Source organism: Mesocricetus auratus, unplaced genomic scaffold, assembly GCF_017639785.1.
Source record: "Mesocricetus auratus isolate SY011 unplaced genomic scaffold, BCM_Maur_2.0 Super-Scaffold_100029, whole genome shotgun sequence".
Lineage (NCBI taxonomy): Eukaryota > Metazoa > Chordata > Mammalia > Rodentia > Cricetidae > Mesocricetus > Mesocricetus auratus.
This window is the reverse complement of record NW_024429210.1, coordinates 993,410-1,013,271: the sequence shown is the minus strand read 5'-3', so window position 1 is coordinate 1,013,271 and position 19,862 is coordinate 993,410. Positions and strand designations below refer to the sequence as shown.

The following is a 19,862-nucleotide window of genomic DNA, read 5'->3' as shown; positions in this document are numbered from 1 at the left end:
CTATGCAGGAAAAAGGAAAGGGGTGGCTATGAAGCCAGCAGGCAGCCTCAGGCTGCAGGCTCACCTATGCCATCCTCCACTCCTCACAGTAGGTCCCCCGAGGAGGGACCATGTCCACATCCTTCACAGGCTAGGCAGAAAACAGGAGTTGGTTGTCTTTGGCAAGTTTCAGGTTCTGGCACCACGTTAAAAATGCCCGGAGTCATGTGGACATGGCTTCCCTTGCTGACCCAGACATCCCTTCAGAACTCATCTCTAGCCTCAAATATTCCTATATACTCAAGCCACAAATGGATCCCTTTATAGGAGGAGCATGTCTTTTTGTCAAGTGCTTGTGCTGAGACAGGGGACATGACTCAGCTGGTAAAGTGCCTGCTATACATGCATGAGAGCCTCAGTTTCCACTCCCAACATCCTCCTAAAAGCCAGACCCAGTGGTGTGTTAGTAACTCCAGCACTGTCATAGGACAAATGGATCCATGAGACACGCTGGCCAGCTAGCCTGGCTGAATCGATGAGCTCTTCCCTGCCTCCAGACTAAAGTGGAAATCGACACAGCTTCCGGCCTCCACACACAGATACATGCACATGACCCATATGCACACATCCACACAAACATGAACATGCACACACATCACACACACACACACACACACACACACACACACACACACACCTACTGTCTTTGTAGTGTGTGATCAGTAATGATCTTACTTTGCAAACCAGAGGCCACATGAAGGTAAAAGTGCTGAAAGCTTTATCATTTATTGTAGAAGTAGCAATTACTTCTGATGGAGAAAATATACTCGGTGCTTTACATTCTCAAGAAGGCCCCAGAGAAAGGAAATTCCTTCTCATTGGGGCATCAGTGGTAAGTTGTAGCCTCCAGATCACACGTAGTCCCTTACTCCATTTAACCCTCCCTCACCTCTTAAGTTTGCCTGAACGTTTTACAAGTCATGTGCCCCTGGGAAACGAGGTGCCCTGCTTTTGTCAAGACCTTATCTGATGCCTTCCTGGCCTCGAGAGATATGCATGCCCAGTATCTATTGTCAGGAAACTGCTAACTGTATCTGTGTGGGTAAAAAAACTGAAAACTTTGTGGGATCTAGACAAATTTGAAAGGAGAAAATTTTAAGAAGAACTTTTAAAGAGAACTTAAGAGGAAGAACTTTTTTTGAAGAATAAAGAACCATGAGAGAAATGTATGAACTGATTCATTGGCCTTCAGATTATTTTTAGTCAGCCATATTCTCCTGCTGTAGTCTCCTGCCTAAACCCTCAACCTAAAAGAATGGGAAAAGTATTCCAAGGAAATGGAACCAGAAGCAAGCAGGTGCTGCTATGGTAACAAAATAGACTTCAAACCAAAACTAATCAGAAAAGATAAAGGGCAATTCATTCTGATCAATGGAACAGTTAACCAAGAAAACACTACAATCCTAAACACACCTCACAGAACCCTGGCACACCACCTTACATATAAAAAGCATTGTACTGGAACTAAAGACATAGACCAACTCCAACTCAGTAGCATTAGGTGATTTCAAAAGCCCACTTTTTCCAATAGACAGGTCACCTGGACAAAAATAAACATCAGAATTGAATTATTATCAGACATCAAAGGACCTAATAGATATCTATGGAATATCCCATCTAAACACCAAAGAATATACACTCTATTCAGCAGAAGATCAAAACTTCTCTAAAGCATGTCATGTCCTGGGATGCAAAACAAATCTTACATTTAGAAAAAGTTAAATTATTCTGTGTATCCTATCCAACCACAATACAGTAAAATTTACAATACTAGCCAAGTTCGAGTAAGTACACAAACTCAGTACTGAATAAACAACCAATTACTGAATGATGAATGAGTCAAAGAAGAAATCAACAAAATTTTAATTTTCTATGAGTTTTCACTTTTTTCCCAACTCTAAGAATGAGATTTATGCCTCTGGTTTCGGGGCATATACCAAATACCTAGTTGACTCCTATTTTGTCTTGTGTGGAAAGCTGCTAACTGTCCCCCTACACTCAGCCTGTTTATTTGACAATAAGCTCTAAGTTTATCTGGACACATATTTTCCTCCTAGGATTTATGCTACATTCCAAACCTCCTTGCTAAAACCCTTAACCTGCCAGCTGATGTATATATGTCTCTTCAGCTGCTGTAGGCTGAAGAATGGATGTAACGTGGCCAAACCCCAGCAGCCATGAGACCACATGAGTCATGCTGGGAATGGAAGCTACTGTGGATAGGTCCCCCGTGTACTCTAGGGCCTGCAAGCCACGAACATTTCGATTTACTTTCCCTGATGTTCAGAGATGCATCCACACAGAAAATCAGTTTGGTTTTCTTGGTTTGTCTTGTCTGTTTGAGAAAGGATGACATCTGGCCTCAAACTCAAGATCTTCTTGTCAAGAACTGAGATCACATCCAGACTGATCTCACTTTTAAAAAGCAATCATTAAAATGGCTAGGAACAGATATCACTGGCAGGCACATTATGCCACTGATGCTTTCTACTATGCTACGGAATGAAGACACAATGGCACTGTTTTCCCAGATAGTGGGTGAAGCCTGAAGAGTACCCGCCTCAGCGTCAGCAGAGCTCGCCAGCAGTAGCCTCACACCCCTCGAGGAAACATTACTCCTGCAGAAGAGGTTTACCACATATAACAGACAACTCAGTAATACATGCAGATATCTGCAATACTAAAAGAGCAAGGGTGAAGAGATATGCAGCAAGAACAACTGTCACTTAGGGTGCTGGGTCTATGTTCAATCTGATTTACAACAGGTGCAGCATCTAATGTGAAATATGTATTACTGAACAATAAACAGACTAGCCATTCACATTGGATCAGCAGCTGTCTGACTCATTAACAACTCAGTAAGGCAAGCCTGTCAAGCAGAATACCCAGTGCTGGGTCAACATGCCATGTCCCTTATCTTCCAGGAGAGCCAATCGGTTTCTGTACCTGGCGGCCTCCCCTATCTAAGGCATCAGGAACAAGTTGCTGCTTTCGTAGATTGCTTTGCAATCTCAAGCCAGACCACACTCATAATCTAAAACAGGACCACTTCCTCACAACAAAGCTCAGAGAAACCCAGAGGAAGCTCAGCCCAGAACATTTCACAACGTAGATTTTATTTCATATTTTCATCTCTTAACGTCATAAACTTTATCATAAATAAAAATATCAGACACCAGATCTAACCAGCCCTGAAGCCCATACAACTTGATGAATTTCTATACAGCTAGAACGGGCATTTGGAACACAGCTGTAGATTAACAGCGATTTTACACTTTCAGTATTAAATATATTATATATACTTATCCACCACCAAAAGCAAGCAAATAGAAATGCATGTCAGATACAGAAAAACAATCAGCTTTACATCCTTTATACCATCACTGCATTCCGTCCTTCCCAGCCCCGTACATTTAGCAAATAGAAATGCATGTCAGATACAGAAAAACAATCAGCTTTATATCCTTTATACCATCACTGCATTCCGTCCTTCCCATCCCTGTACATTTAGCCTTTCTTGTTCTCTTTTCTTCATGTTATACTGCACCCCATGCACTTTGTTTACACATACTGATTTATTATGGGCTAGATGCTGCATACGAGATAACTTTTTTCCTGTGACTAGAGAATATGTGATTATTTTTTCTTACTATTAGACATTCTAAATCCATCTATTTTTTTTTTTTACAAATTTTTAAACTTCATTTTCCCTTAGAGCGGAGTAGTATTCCATTATGGCCTTTCACGATGCAGATTTTATACGGTTACCCAAGAGGGCTAGCTAAATTCTCAAGGCCATCTTGATATTGACACATTATGGATGCTCCCAGGCTGACAAAGTAATGCTGTGTTTTAGACATGGAAGAGAAAGTGTATACAACTGCAGACAGCACCAACCACAGACCCAGGGCGGAGAATGTGCTTCTCTACCACAAGGAAACGATTCATCCTTTTCCCTTAAGTCATAGCACTGCTGATCTCAGAGAAAAGGAAGACGTGCATTCTGCATCCGAGCATTACACCCTCGATCCAGAATGCTAAGGAGCCCCAGAAATCTGCTTATGCAGGACTATGTCACTGTACACGATGAACAATGCAAATACAGAGGTAACAAACTGAGAACAAGGGATGGCATTTCTGGTGAATGGCATTTCCCAGTGAATCCAGAACCAGTGAGACCTCAGTGCCCCGAGAACACCACCCTTCACCCTTTCCTAAGCAACCTTCAGAAGTATGAGTGTGTGTGTGTGTGTGTGTGTGTGTGTGTGTGTGTGTGTGAGTGTGTGTTGACATGCCAAGCAACACACACACACTGGGGTCAGAGGACAACTTGTGGAAATTGGTTCTCTCCTTCTATCACGTGGGTTTCAGAGACCAAACTCAGGCTGTCAGGCTAGGCAGCAAGCACCCTTACTGGCTAAGCCATCTTACCACAGCCCTTCCCTGTCTCTAACCAAGGCCCAATTACAGGAACCCAGTGCTACAGAAAAATACTACCGACAGTGCCACAGTCAGCTCCCAAGGGCAAGGGTGGGCCCATGCTCTTGATTCTACATATGCTGTGAGCTTGGAGAAAAAGCTCATAGCATTAAAAAGCTCATAATGTTCACGAATATGTTCTCTCAATAGCAGAACGCCATGGTTGAATGCTTGCAACCCTTATTATTGTCCTACACCAAGGAAGTCTGTGCCAAGCAAGTCTCATAAAATATAGATTCTTGGGTTTTTCTAATTTATCTTGTCTTTTATAAAATGTGAGAAAAGAGTTGCTGGAGTATATTTAGCTACTGGCCCATTTTCAGGTCTATGATTTTTTTCTTTCATTTTAGTCTGAGGGGAAAAAAACCAATCTCTCAGCTGGCTGAACCACAATGAGACCGTGAAAAGCCAGAAAGTGTATTCTGGCTATGCTCCATTTCTTTGTTATGCCCTGTTCAACCACAGCACACAATCCCATCTACAGAGGTCATGGGCCAGAGGTGCCATCATCACACAAGAGTGAGGACCAGAGGCTTAGCTTCTTGTACGGACTGTGAAATTATGGAATCTCACAGCAATGAAAAAGCAGACACATGCTCTGAATGACAGGAGGTAATGAACGATCAGTGATTATAAATATATAAACAGTCATACCTCATAAGCCCTCCCGTCTCCACCTGCAAAGGACTGCTCCTAGTCCCTAGCAAAAGCATCTTTCCCTGGACCACGTAGTAGCACCCTCAGGTTTTTTTCAGACCTTTTGAGTTTCGACTCTCAGAACTGACTGTATTTCCTAGGAACACTGCCCACATATGGAATGGCTGCATTCACACAGTCCCTGGTAGTGTTATAAATATGGTATCTATTGATAGACTAAACTTTCCTATTCTTTCATTTTGTTAGAAAGAAACGTATTACTGGCAATACATATAGATAACTCACAAATCTGTTTCCTACGATGGCGTTGCTAATGTATCCTAGCTTCTTTTGGAAAGCCTTGGGCAGATGGGGTCTAATCAATCAGTCAACCGGACATGACTGTTTCACAGTAAAAAGCAGAGGAAATGGTAATCAACTAGGGATTTAACAAATCCACCTAAAACCAAAATTCTTACACGGACCTCAGATGAGAAGAGAGATGACAAGTTTTTTAGAGACTTGTTTCTCAGGTTGCTTTGAACATAACTTAGACAATTTATAGAAAAAGTGTTTCTGATGCTCGGCTTTCCCAGAGCAGCCATCAGGATGGAGAAAAACCACAGACATTGGCTTTGTTCTGTGTCCACTGACAAAACCCAGCTCCAGGTCCTTTACCTTCCCTGGCAAGATGAAAAGGTCTTATGAAATACAGGCCTCTCTCTCTCTCTCTCTCTCACACACACACACACACACACACACGCGCGCGCACGCTGCTGGGGGAGGGGGCGGCATGTGTTGCCTTGCCCTCCTTGGTTTGATCCTTTGGCCTGCTGCACCTCCAGGAAGAAGGTACTCCTAGGATGGAGGAGGTCATGAACACTATTAGCAGCCATCAGCCCTGCAGGCTACTCCATGTTTCCGTACAATGACACAGTTTACAGACAGCAGAAGAGAAGCAGCCCGGGGAGGTCTGTTCAAATCACACATGGACATAAACTCAAGTCATGTGCAATTGAAGGGGCTAGTACCCAGAATAACTGAAAATAAAACGCGTTTTTCTAAAACTGCCACCTTTACTTATCATTTTACTCCACATGGCAAGGGTGCTTCTCATTCATGTAAAAAGCCCTCCCTGGAGCCTGTGTCTGACGATGGGAAGTGACTGTCGAGGACACTGCAGAGAACATCATCAAACCAGACCGCTGCAAACAGGCCTGAAGCAGCAAAGTTCCAAAGCGTGGTGACATGGTCAGCACGATGCCGTGACAGGCACAGAACACAAGCAGCAGCTGCACATTCCCTCTGCAAGCCAGTGTGCTAGCCCAGGCTCTGTAAACACTTACCATAGGGGCTAGGAACAGCTCAGCGTCATGAGTACTTGTCCAGCATTCCTTAAGTTCTGGGTTTGATATAGCACACCACAAATCCCCTTCCCCCAAATAAAAAGCTTTAACTATCTGAGAAGGCCACACTTGGAGTCATGGAGCATCAGGGACAGGGGGATTCTCTGAGCTGTGCAATGACACAGGCACTGTGCAACCAAGAACATCATCATCTGCAAATTCCAGCCGCTCTGTTCACAGCTAAGAGAGTCATATTCCACACAAGCACTTACTGAGCTCCAAAGCTTTATCCTCCCATTTGGAACTGAAAGAATAGGTGTATAATGGGCCATCCAGTCTGTGGTGCAGCCACTTAGCCAAAACACTCAACAGCCAGTGAATAAACACATAGGTATAGCTACTCTCCAATCAAACAGAAGACCAGCTTTCTAGTAGTTAATGTAGGGCACAGATGGAAACATCAATCCTGTACCAATTCCAGCTCCTGCCTGGTTTTGTAAATAAAGTTTTACTTACAGTCTTTAGCTCATCGACTAGACTTGTTCTAGACAGTGAGGGCAATTCACCCATCACAATGCTGTTCTAGTGTCATGGGACACCCTGGGAGCATTCAAGATTCTGGAATCCAAGATCTACTGCAGTCCTGTCAATGTTTTGGTTCCTGATGTGTGGCCTGAATAAATCAGCCTTCCAGGTAGATGTGCCTTTTATTTTAAGCTTTTTTGAAATGTTTATTAAATTATTTTTAAAAGAATTCATTGAAAAATTCTTATGAAATTTTTTCATACAATGCAATTTTGACTATTTTCCCCTCCTGTACCAGTTCTCCCTGCCTCCCTACCCACCCAATTTTATGTTCTTTTTCTCTTTCTTGAAAACAAAAGCAAAAATAAAAACACACTAAAAAACAAAACTCCACAAAACACACAAAGAAATCAAAATAAACAAGCAAAAGACCAATATGACATACAAACAAACAAAATTCCCAAACAAAACAAAATGAGGTGAAATGCCTACAAAAACATCATTGAGTTTGCAGCTGGTCAGCTACCCTCAGGCATGGGGACCACCTGGAAGTGTGGCTAATGTACCCAGTGAGATTCCACTGGTGAAAGTTGGTTTTTCCTTTGCCAGCATGCACCAATTACAGACAGCTTTCTTCATGAGGGGTGCGGTCAGTGTGTCTGGGACCTGTGCATACTGCCATAATCTCTGTGAGTTCACATGTGCATCAGTCCTACTGTGTCTGGAATGGGTGCCTCTTAGAACACCTGACACTCTATGGGCAGTCTCTCATCACAAAGAAACAAACATTCTCCATCTTATCAATTAAACAGCAATTCATTTTCTGGAAGATTCAATAACCTCAGGGAGCTAAATAAGCCAAAAGGATAGTCTTACGCAGGAAGACAGCAACCAGGGACTGAGGTGTGGTGTCAACAATTTTTTTAGTTCATCCATTCATTCAGATGTGAGTGCCTGCTCTACTGAGCAGAAACATACAAATTTCACATGGAAGAGGGAGACACTTTACACAGAGCAAATCTCTTGAAGCCCTGAGCTTGGAATCCCTACTTGAAGTAGGCAGACAGACAGACAAATGGTGCTGCTTTCTGTCAAGAACAACAGTGGGGGGGTGCAGAACCCAAAGGCTATGGGGGCAGTAACTACAGGGCACACTGTGGAGACCTGAGCACCTGGCTCAATGCCTGGAAACAGCAGGAGCTCCAAAGTATTTGTCCTCTGTGTTACCATGGCTTAGCTCTGCGGCTTTTGACAAGGTACACTCTGAACGGCAGTCTGAGAGTCGTTTTCCCCAACTGCCCTGTTAAAGACACCAATTTCTCCATACCTGGATTGTCTGGTAATCGGAAGCATCGATTCCCTTCACTGTCACCTCTCTGAAAACTGTGGGTTCCAGTTCCTCTTTGGTAAGGTCACAGTGGTAAATGACACCTACAAGGGGAGGAAGTCTCAGGTTAGCCTCCAAGTCTCGTGAAACACAAGGGCCACAAGGATGACAGGTAGTACCCGAGGCCAGCATCAGGCAGGCCCCAGCTCATCGCCACTCTGGTGGGTGTGCCAAGAGGATGACAAGTGTCTGACAGGACACTGGAGGAGCGGAGGTGTACGCATCAGTACCATCTCCTCCTGCTCCTGTCCCACCCCGCGGTGATGCCTGACTTCATTGTGCGCTTGACTGCATTTGCAGGCACTGAGGAGCTGCACTCCAGGTGTGTGTTTAGCTGATGAAGGGAGACTCACCCAGCGCCATGTAGCGCCATCCTATGGACTGGGGGGGTCCTGGACTGAATATAAAGGGGACAGAGGAGGTCGGCAGCTGAGCACCAGCATTCAGTTCTCTCTGCTAACTGATCTGCCCTCTCGAGAGCAAGGAGCCAATTCTCAGGCCTTCTGCACCACCTTAGGTACCCTTACATTGCTGGGATAAAACACCATGACCACGGCGAATTACAAAACAGGTGTTCAATCTGGCTCAAAGTTTCAGAGGGTTAGAGTCCATGACGGCAGAGTGATGCAATAGCCCAGAGCTCACAACCTGATCTACAATCACGAGGCAGGCAGAGACAGGGAATCCCACCAGTCTTCTGAAGCCTCAAAGCCCACCCCCAGGAACCCACCACCTCCCACAAGGACACACCTCCTAATCCTTCCCAAACAGTTCTACCAAATGGGGACCAAGTACTCAAGTGAACCTAAGGGGCCATTCTCACTCAAGCCTCCATATCCTCCATGATGGATCACACATTAAACTGTGAGCTTTCTGTCCAGAATTTGTCACACCAACCAGAAAAGTTACTAAAATCAACAGCAACCTAAGCGTTCAGTGCAGAAAACTGGCGAGCTTTGGGGACTTGAAAGAGGTTGAATAAATAATGTGAACTCATCTGCGGTCGTTCACCTGAAAGGACTCTAGTGGAAAAGTTCCATGAACTACGCAAGGTCTACAGCCAGTCAGGGGTCTCCTTTGGGGCTGGTGCTACCTGACACACACCAGTCAAGGGCACACAATACAGGCAGCAAGCAGGAACCAAAGATCAGGCACGTCATTTCAGAATCAAATTTTCAACCCTGTCCCAGTAATTGTGCACAATACAAAATAACCAATACATACCAATAATTCCATCTTATTAAACCACTAATGGGAATTCTATTTCCTGAATTTAATGCTACCCTCTTAATAATTAAAGAATTACATCAAAGAAACAATTAGACTGTGTTTGCTGGAATCCCACATGACTGCTCATATATTAATGCTTTCTTTCCTCTCAACCCCTTGTGTTTCTCTAGCATCTGAGAAACAATATTCTGTATACACACACACACTTCATATATATATATATGTATATATATATATGTATATATATATAAAACTGTATGACAGTTAGTGAGGGTTTTAATTTGTTTTATTTTTTACATCAGTACAGGGTACCACACACGCACCCACACACACATGCACACCCACCCACCCACCCCCACACACACACCCCTGAATGGGAGAGAAAAGGATGCTCCAAAGACAAGATAGAACAGAAAGCAAGCATGTGCCGTGTGATGTCACCACAAGTAATGAAGGATTTAGGAGCTAGAATTAAGAGCTCAGTGAACTCAGACAAGCCACCACGAACTGGAATTAAATTCCCTAATGACAGATGAAGAAGAGGAGATGGATTCTATGTTCCTGCTTATTCAGATAAGCTGAGATACAATTCCAAAAGCAGAATGAGATGAACACACGTCAGTGGCTGGCTGTCATTTACAGAGTCCCATACTTCCCTCGTTCTGTCCTTCATTCATTTAAATGACTGAAGACATAAGAGTTTAAAGTAAAATGTCTAGAACCAGTAAAAGCTTGAGAATAAGATGTGGGCCCCGTGACAGCAGGGATGGGGACACCCTCCTCTGATCACTGGTCACTGTTGAGCCCCAGGTTCCATGAAAGGGGGAGGGAGTGTCAAGGCTCCTGACTTGGGGAAAAAGAACTCATACCAGCAAGTGTAAAAGCTAATCTTTGAAGTATCTTCCTTTCCCAACAAATCCAAGTTAACATACTTTGTTTTCCATGCACTTTTAGAATTACAGTTTACTCTGGGAGGCGGTCTGTATGCTGGGTGTGGCTGTCCATGGGGTCTGTTGCTGTTACCTGCACTGCGAATCTTTGCACAGATTAAGGCCTGGACTAAGGGTGACGCTTGCTGACACTGAGAACAAGCTGCCCTAGCGGAAGTCAGTGAGAACACAGTCTTTATCTGCCTTTGTTCTGCAAAGCTGATTTGCTCGGAGTGGCTCTGTCTACAGTCCTGCTCTGAGTGGCTCTGTCTACAGTCCCGCCTGCATTAGTCGGCACCAACGCCATCACACTGCCATCTCCCAGAACACGGACCCTCACCACCAGCGCAGAACCTCTTACCTGGGGACAAAAAGGACGTGAACTGGTAGAAGATCTCGGAGTCCTTCTTGCGCCCACTGTACCCCACCACGCTGCCCACGTCCAGAGGGAAGGTCTTCAGGTGAGCACCTGTGGCCAGGTCGTGAAGCTGCAGAATGTTCTTCACATCGTGGAGGTAGCACAAGACCAGGAAGCTGGACCTGACGCAAGCCACCCACTCTGAAAGGACACGGAGAGAAAACCCAACGCTGCTCTGAAAACCAGCGAACACACTGTAACATGAATAATAAAACCCAGAGATTTACACTGGGGTTCAAGATCAGAGAAACAAAGCAGCCGGCCACTAGCTGTCACCTCTATTTAAGGCTGAAAGGGCTGTTCTGTCTCCACGAACCCTCAGAGATAATGCTGTCTCCACAAATCCTCAGAGACAATGCTGTCTCCACGAACCCTCAGAGACAATGCTGTCTCCATGAACTCTCAGAGACAGACAATGCTGTCTCCATGAATCCTCAGAGGCAAAAGCTGAGCTCCTGTCTCCTCTTCCTCACATTCCTTTCTCCACCCAGCCATATTCTGTCTCTACCTCCCTAGTGCCGGGATTAAAGGCATGTGATCCCAGGTGTTGGGATCACAGAGGTGAGCCTTGAACTCAGAGAGATCCATCTGCCTGTCTCCTGAGTCCTGGGATTAAAGGTGTGTATCACCATTGCCCGATCTCTATGGCCTGGGGCTAGCTTTGCTTTCTGAACCCTCAGGCAAGCTTTAATAAATCATATATCATCACATTTAACTGAACAGCAGCACTGAAGCCCTTACCATGTGTGCCATGGTGACACTTGCAAAGTCATTTTAGGACCTGTTTTAACCCCATCTTCAGCACATTGACAGCTGTCATGTTCACCTATGGCCCTCAGTGTAACATGACAACATCCACAAAACAAAGTTCAGTCTGGAGAACTGCATAGGGTTTAGGTCGCAGCATTCATGGCTACCCTTGACTGCATTGGTCCTGCATACTGGACACTAGACATGTGACTGCAAATAAACCTGCTGCTCTTGTTTGCAGCACAGTATTCTGGGACTGTGTGTGAAGGCCTGGTCCTCAGCCCATAAGGTCGGGGAAGGAGGTAGAGCCTTCTAAAGTGGAAGTTAGTTACATGGGATTGTGTCCTGGAAGGTGTGAGGCTCCCAGCCTTCCCTCCTCTTGGTTTACTTGTGACTGTGCAGAGGTAAGTTAGAATTCCCACCAGGGATCACCAGAAGCAACAGAACAAATCCATGACAGATGGAACCTCAAAAAACTAAGAGCCAGAACAAACCTTTCCTTTGTATAGGGTGATTAGCTCAGGTATTCTGTCAAAGTAACAGGAAGTAATGAGGATATCTACATACGTATTTTACACTTGATGGACATAGAGAGAGAACAAAATCAAACCATAATTGATGTATACAAGAGGGCTGATTATCTCACAAAAATGTACTCAGCCCTCAGTGTACCATCAGATGCCCTGCAAAGTCCCAGAGACACAAGTAGGGGAGTGAGATAACTTCGCACAGACACACCCGTGAGCACACAACGGAAACATGTGGGTGCAAATCTAGTGGCTGAGGACCCCAACAGGTGGAATGAGTTTTGTCTTGAGTGCAGGGGCACGGAAGTGGGGGTGGGGTGGGTGGGAGGACTTCCAAGGGACAAGGTGTTAGACTCAACAAATGAAGGCCAGAGTGAAGACAGAGGAGAGGACCCTGCAATGCAAGCCCCAATGAGTGGGGATCAGGAGGGAATCCTGTAAGGACGAGGAGCACTTTGAAGACGCAGAAAAAAGCCATTTAGTTTCGGGGGATGGTGATGCTGGTGGCAGTTTGTTTTGAGGCATCTGCTGAGTTGTGGGAAGCACGGATAGTTAACCACGAGTGAGGAGGCAGGTGAACGGAAGGTTCGTGTGAGGACACCAGTACAGGATGATGCATCTGACGGGTGCATGCGCAAGAAAGGAGCTCTGCAGAAGACTGGAGGGAAATAAGAATGAACATCACCGTGAGATGCCAGCAAGAACGCGGGGTCAAAGCCAGAAGCAAAGGGAAGAGACAGCTCAAGCAGAACGGCCAGGACTCCACAGTACAGGGCATCCTAGTTTGCTTTCAGTTGCTGTGACAAAAACCATGACCAAAACCACCTTAGGGACAAAGACTTTCCTTGGCTTGCAGCCTGCAGACTCTCACTGCAGGAAAACAGACCAGAACCTGTCCAGAAATGGTACCACCCACACACAGTAGGGGTCCCACTGGGCCTTCCTCTATCAATCAGCAGTCAAGACAACATCCCCTTGACATGCCTACATGTCGGTGGGAACAATTCCTCCGTTAGGGTCTCTCTTTCCAAGAGTGTCAAGTTGGCAACCAAAGCTAAGTCTGACACAGATGTGGAGAGTGAGGTACAGATCTGAGCTCTTCCCAGGGCCCAGGGAGCTCGCTCGCAGCAGCACAGTGCTCACTCAGCAGCAGAGCGACGAGGACAGCATGAGGCCGAAGGGAAGGAAGAAGGAATGGCAGACACAGAAGCCAGGCTGAAGCAGGACAGGCCATTCACAGTGAGGGGCGGAATGACAGCACAGAAACCACGGACCACAGATCCTGAAAGGCCAGGCTTTTCGTGGGCTTCACGACGGGCTTCTTGACATGGTTTATTTTTGTAACCCAAGAAACTGGTAACTCACGCTCAGAACGTGACTACTTGTCCCTGAGGACCACTTGTCCCTGAGAACACCAAGACACTGGCCACAGGGCATGGATCTTGGGTAGCTTTGACTACCGCACAAACTCTTCCTAAGCCAAAGATAACTAAGACTTCAGCTATCCAAAAGTAGCTTGCTTAGCAGTGGCTCGGTTCAGCAGTGCATCTCATGTGCTCATGGGACTTGCTGTTCTAAAGACAGAGGGGGAATGGAGTAAATTACAACTGTCAGAGAATAGTCAAGTCGTGCTAAGTTCATCCAAATTCTAAAACTGACCAAGCGAGTGAGAAAAGGACAGGAGACTTGTGGAGTGTCGGAAATAAAGGCTGCCTTTGTAGCTGTCCTTGGAGTCATCTCTAGGCTGTAGTCTGAACAGAGCATTCTGTACTGATGGTCAACTGCCAACTTTGCTTCCACAGAAGTGGCGAGTGCAGTCCCTCCCGGCCTAAAGAGCGGGCAGCTTTTCAGAAGGAGGCCTGTCACTCCAGTCTCCAGCCACCGTCTGCATTTCATTCGGTTTATAACTGAGACTGGATGTCACTTAAAGCACAATTGAACAAAGTCCAATGGTTAGGAAACGCTGACAGCATCCATGAAGGCCCCTATGAGATTCACCACTCTAACCTAAGCTGTGCAGTCACCAGGGCACCTACGGAAGCCTCAGGCGTCCACAGCCTCCTTTAGACACACGCATGAGTGTGGTTAGTACCATGGAGTAGGGCTGCGTGTGGCACCTCAGCAATGCTACTGGCTGTACCCACCTCACGAGGACAGTTCTGCCTTGGTGTAGACAGAAGTCCTCCGGCTTTCAAAGTGACACTGAAGGGGTTTTGGCCTGATGGAGCTCAAAGATAAAATGGCCCAGTACCTTCTCTACAATCTGTGGCTGCTCCTGCACCCAAATACAGAAGAAGGTCACAGTCGACGGTTTGGGGAGAGAGGAAGGTGCTCCTGGCATGCTGTAAGCGTCTCTCCCCACGCTGAGGAGCAGGGCTATTTTCTTCTTACTAAGCTTCTACTCTGACGGCTCCCTGACACACACCTACACTGTGGCAGGATCTAGGAAGCAGGACCAGTTGCTACCTTAGTCGAAAACCTGGGCTGAGCTGGGACTCTCGCGTTGCAGCTGTGGACTGTACAGGAAGAGCAGGTGGGCTGTCAGGGTTTGTCTGATACTGGCTTGGGGGTTGAAGTAGGGATCTTAATACCGGATGGTGGAGGGGTACAGCCCAATGTCCAAGGCTGAGGGGAAGCCCAAGCAAACCCCGCTTCCTCAGGAACCACAGAAGCTGTAGAAAAAGACACAGTAGGAAGTGCCCACGGGAACCTGTGACCCTGAGATCAGCTCTCCACTGTTGACTCCAGCAGTGGCAGAAATTGCTGCAAAGCATGGCAGACAGGGAGAGGGAGTTTCTTACAGGTCCCTCTGTGAACCTGGATCTGCATGGCTGCACACATGTGCAATCCACTGAAGAACGTGCCGCAGTTGTGCTTCAGCTGAGAAGGGGCTATTCTGCAGCCTGGCCAGTTCTCCGCTGCATGATACACTCTGGAATGGCCTTAGAGTTCCTCATTCAACTTAGCACAGACACACACTTCCCAGAACAAACTCGCCATTGGTCTGAAGTACTGAGCCCTTTTGTGTAAAAGCCACTCTCCGGACTAGTGAGTCATCTAGATGAATTCAGTTTTCCTGCACTCAGTTTCAAGACAGACCATCATTTTTGATAAAACGGGTGAGTGCCTGAGCAGATTTCAATTAAACACACAGGCAGCCTATTCTCCTTTCTAGCAAGGTGTCTGGAAAGCCACCCTCACATATACAAGAGGTGGGGACAACAGCCAAAGGCGACACAAAAGCTCACGGCCACAAGCTGTCTCTCTTTTCATCAGTGTGCAATGTTCAAGCATGACATTCCAATAATTGCAAGCCAAGGTTCCGTACTGAACATCAAGTCACCCGGCTGTGAGGCGGACCAACCTGCTGATGTCTTACAGGCCCAATTTCCCAGCAGCCGCTGTTCTCACCTAAGACATCTTTCTCGTGCTCTGGGACAAGCACTTTCCACTTAGACTCGTCGGGGTCCGTGAAGTCGATGTTGATCAGACGATAATTAGGAGAATTGCGGTTCGTCTTGAATGTGAACACTGTCCCCTCGTTGGTCACGTAGTCATATTCTCCTTCGAAGTTGTCTACCAGTTTTACCCACTTCAGGATTCCTGGGAAGAGATAACACATTCCTGTCACCTCAGCACTGTAAGAAACGATTCAGGTCCCTAGGTGAGGGACTCTTTGCTTTATAAAGCACACTTGATGGTACTGGGAGCTCCAACACACAAGAATGAGCAAGGGCTAGCTTTGAGTGGATGCCAAGGAGCACTTCAAAACTCTGGTGCTAAGGGGTGGGGGGAACTACCATTCCACAAGCCTGCTGAATTGTCTTCTGAGCACGTCTCAAATCAAAACCTGTCTTTCCGCTTTTCCTGCCACCCTACAATGTCCTCATCAGCCACAACCTGGTCTACACAGTGGCCCTCAACCAGGGCAAGAGGCAGGTCAATGCCAAGCAGCATTGGAAGTCTCCAGACAATTTTGTTTGCTGTGACTTAGGAGGTGAGGACTGCTACTGCCATCTAGTGGCAGAGATCAGAGATGCTGAAGAACATGCTACTATGCCCAGGTCAGGCCATAACAGAAGTCATTAGTGCCACGAGAGCTCTGGCCTGTAGTGTTAGCTTTCTGCCTGGTTTCCCACGGCCACTCTTGATTTACTCTACCCCAGGCAGCACAATGTCTTAATACCCTAACCTGGTCCACAATGACACCTTTCTCATCACACTCTGAATAAAAGTCCCCACAAGTCCCACCTAAGCCAACTTCGCACATCCCAACTCTTGCCTTACCTCCTGAGTGCTAGTGGTACTCAGGCATGCCACAGGCTGTGTCCTCTGCCTGGCCCACTCCCAAATGGCTGGCCACCTCTAACAGGCACACTTGTGGTGGCATTTCTCTCAAGATAGCTATGCATTTACCAGCTGACTCCTTATGGGTTTTACTTGCACTTCATACACAGCTTGCAGCTACTTTGTAGATACAAATAAAAGTGATATTGAATGAAGCTGGAGTACTTCACAGTCCTTTATTCCTAAGAACCGGTATGGAGTGGTCATCCCTAAACGTCTGAACTGTACTTGCTGTGATCCTGGAATGGCTCTGGGTACCACCTTTAATAATTAGAAGCTCACCGGAAGACAGCTGTTTCACAATGTATCTGATACACAGCTCAGTGAACATCTTAAAAAATTTATACATGAAGGAATCTATGACTTTAGATACTCTCTAAGCATCCCCTGACTTCAACTCCACAGGACACTTCCGTTTTAATTTGGCTAATTCATTTCTTCCCCAGCGTCAGTAAGTACTTCACACTCACGTCTTATTTGCACCCATAGAACATCTTTACATCATGAGTTGTTGAAGTAAACATATCAGGGAAAGTGTAATTCCAACACAGAAGACCCAGTTCTGTGCTCAGACATATTTGGATCAAAATCCCAGCTCCCACTGTGATGCTACGTGGTTTTGTTTGTTTTCATTTCTTGAGACATGTTTTCTCTGTGAAACAGTCCTGGCTGTCCTGGAACTCACTCTGTACAACAGGCTGGCCTCGAACTCACAGAGATCCACTTGCCTCTGCCTCCTGAGTGCTGGGATTAAAAGATGCCTGCCTGGCTAGCTGCGTGATTTTGAATGATATATTTATTCTCTGTTTAGCTTTATTTCTTCAACCATCAACAAAGAATCACAGGAAACATTAAAAAATTTAACTCACAGCATATTTACTCCACAATAAAAGTTTAGTGAAGTTATTTTTTAAAGTAATTTGAATTACAACCAATAAAACCAGTAGTAAAAGTTTAAAGCCTTCCTAAATGTTGGCAATAATCAGTAAAAAACACAGAGAGAGGTGTTTCATTTATAGTAGAAGCACGCTTAGAATACCTACGAATGTACCTAGCATGAAATGTGGGATCTACACAGAAATAAACAAGCAAACAAAACTCTTGAGCTTTTTCTAAGGAAACATTAAAATAAAAACATCACAGTGAGTTCCAGGACAGCTTCCAAAACAATACAGAGAAACCCTGTCTCGGAATCAAAAACAAAACAAAACAAAAAAAAAAATCACAGCCTTAAGTGTGAAGAATTAATATTTCAAAGAGACACGGAGTCCCACTGGATATAGATAATAGTAAGGCTGGCAGAGAGTGTGACATCATTCTGAGACTCAGCTGGAAAGAAAGGGGAAGGACAGCAAAGCAGGAGCTTCTCGGTGATGCTGACCAACCCGACTCTACCCCTTCTCGGTGACGCTGACCAAGTCAACTCCTAACCCAACTCTGTCCCCTCTCGGTGACGCTGACCAACCCGACTCTGTCCCTTCTCGGTGACTCTGACCAACCTGACTCTGCCCCTTCTTGGTGATGCTAACCAAGTCAACTCCTAACCCAACTCTGTCCCCTCTCGGTGACACTGGCCAACCCAACTGTGTCCCTCACATGACTCTCACAACACTGTAGTCCTCCCTCCTTTTACAACTGCTCTTTTACTGTCACGCAAGCGTTCCTCTGCATCTTTCACAGGATGTTATCTTGCTGGGGTTTGTTCAGCCTTTGGTTATTGTTTGACTTCTGCCTACATTTTACTGTGCTCAGAAAACAAATCTGATCTCATTTTAATCTTTTTCAACTTACTAACAGTCTTCTGACTTCAAACTATGTTCTGCACACAACTAAAGGACACTCTGAGCTCACTGGGAATTTGTGTCAAATAACCCTAGTCATAACACTCAGTTCTACTCATCCGATGGGATTACATCATTCATTGTCTCCACCACAGAAAGGCCAAATGATTGTGTATAACAGTTGTGGGACCATTTTAACTTGTATGTGTTCCCTAGACTTAGAGGTCTGTTAGCTACTACCCCCAGAATTACCAGTCTTAAATGAAACTCACCGGAGGAGCTTATGGTCACAAAGCCTTATCTCTAGTAATGCACTTTGCTTTAAACGATGCTCTGCAGTTTACTGAGCTAGCCACATCATTCTCATGCATCATCTTAGACCAGCCGGGCGTCACCTTGGTAGCTTCCCTAAGCTGCTCCCTGCACTGCGGCTTTTCCCAACCTGCATTTCATTTGCAGAGAAAGAAGTTTGTTCTTCATGTCCAGTATTCCATGTTTTTCCACTTTTTGGTGGGCTGCACTTTAGGAGTGTCTTTATATTTATATTCTCTTTCCCTAAATCTCTCTTTGCTGTGTTTAATCTCCTCTTTAATAGCTGTATTCATAAAGATAGATAATGGCCGTGTGCTCTATTAAAAGTACTAGTTGTTTTGTAATGTCATGGTCATTTTACAGTCATTTCTTGCTTATGCTTCCAAGGTTTTTAGTTTAACAGCAGCAGTATGCTGATGGTGTATTGTTTAAAAGTGTGGTTAACACACTTCACACTGGGAATCTGATAATCCCACTCTGGTGTATCATCCTTCTCATGATGGCAAATGTTTCTCTATGACGGTTTTTGACTGTGTGTTGCTGACATCCTTTGGAACCTTGTTTGGGGGAACCTCTTGGGACCTGAATTTAACGGGCAATTTTCCAGGGAAGGTCTGTATTTCCTTTTGCTTGCCTCCTCAAATACAACCAACATAGAAGCACTTTAAATTCTTGGCATGTGGAGTTCTAAACCCCAGAGGCATCACTGCTGACTCCATGTGAAGGGCAGTGCCTCTCATGCACCTGGGGAAAATGCTTATCTTGTCTATGGCTCCATCACTAATGCCAAGGTACAATTCCTTAGTATACACCATGGACCTTCCACGACTGGGTGTTTCACCTGCCAATCACTCCTGCATTGAGTCTCAGCCATGGAGAAGCAAACTGTCCACCTCCTTCCCCAGCAGAAACAGTTGAGACAAGCCAGTCTCTGTCCCCAGATTCCTGCTTTCACTCCATTTCTGTTCTCTATGATTTCTGGTCCCTTCCTGCCAACAACAATGTATTTGGAAAGCCCTGCCTAAGTGTTTACAGCACTTTAGTTGTTTCAGCTCAAAGGCTACTCAGAGTACATACTCAGACAAACTCCCACCCAGACCTTACACTTATGCTTCATATGAGGTTACACTGCATATGAGGCACAATTATACCCTTT

General features: G+C 45.5%; 1 protein-coding gene across 1 annotated transcript in view; it reads right to left on the bottom strand.

The window, feature by feature from the left end:
• LOC101830423 (prolyl endopeptidase) overlaps positions 1 to 19,862 on the bottom strand; it is a 100,681-nt gene that overhangs the window by 29,190 nt on the left and 51,629 nt on the right. The window contains exons 8-10 of the mRNA XM_040733175.1: positions 15,678 to 15,869; positions 10,933 to 11,130; positions 8,353 to 8,456 (exon numbers count right to left, since the gene is read on the bottom strand). Of these exons, the coding sequence (XP_040589109.1) occupies positions 8,353 to 8,456; positions 10,933 to 11,130; positions 15,678 to 15,869 (494 nt within the window). The remainder of the gene's footprint in view (positions 1 to 8,352; positions 8,457 to 10,932; positions 11,131 to 15,677; positions 15,870 to 19,862) is intronic.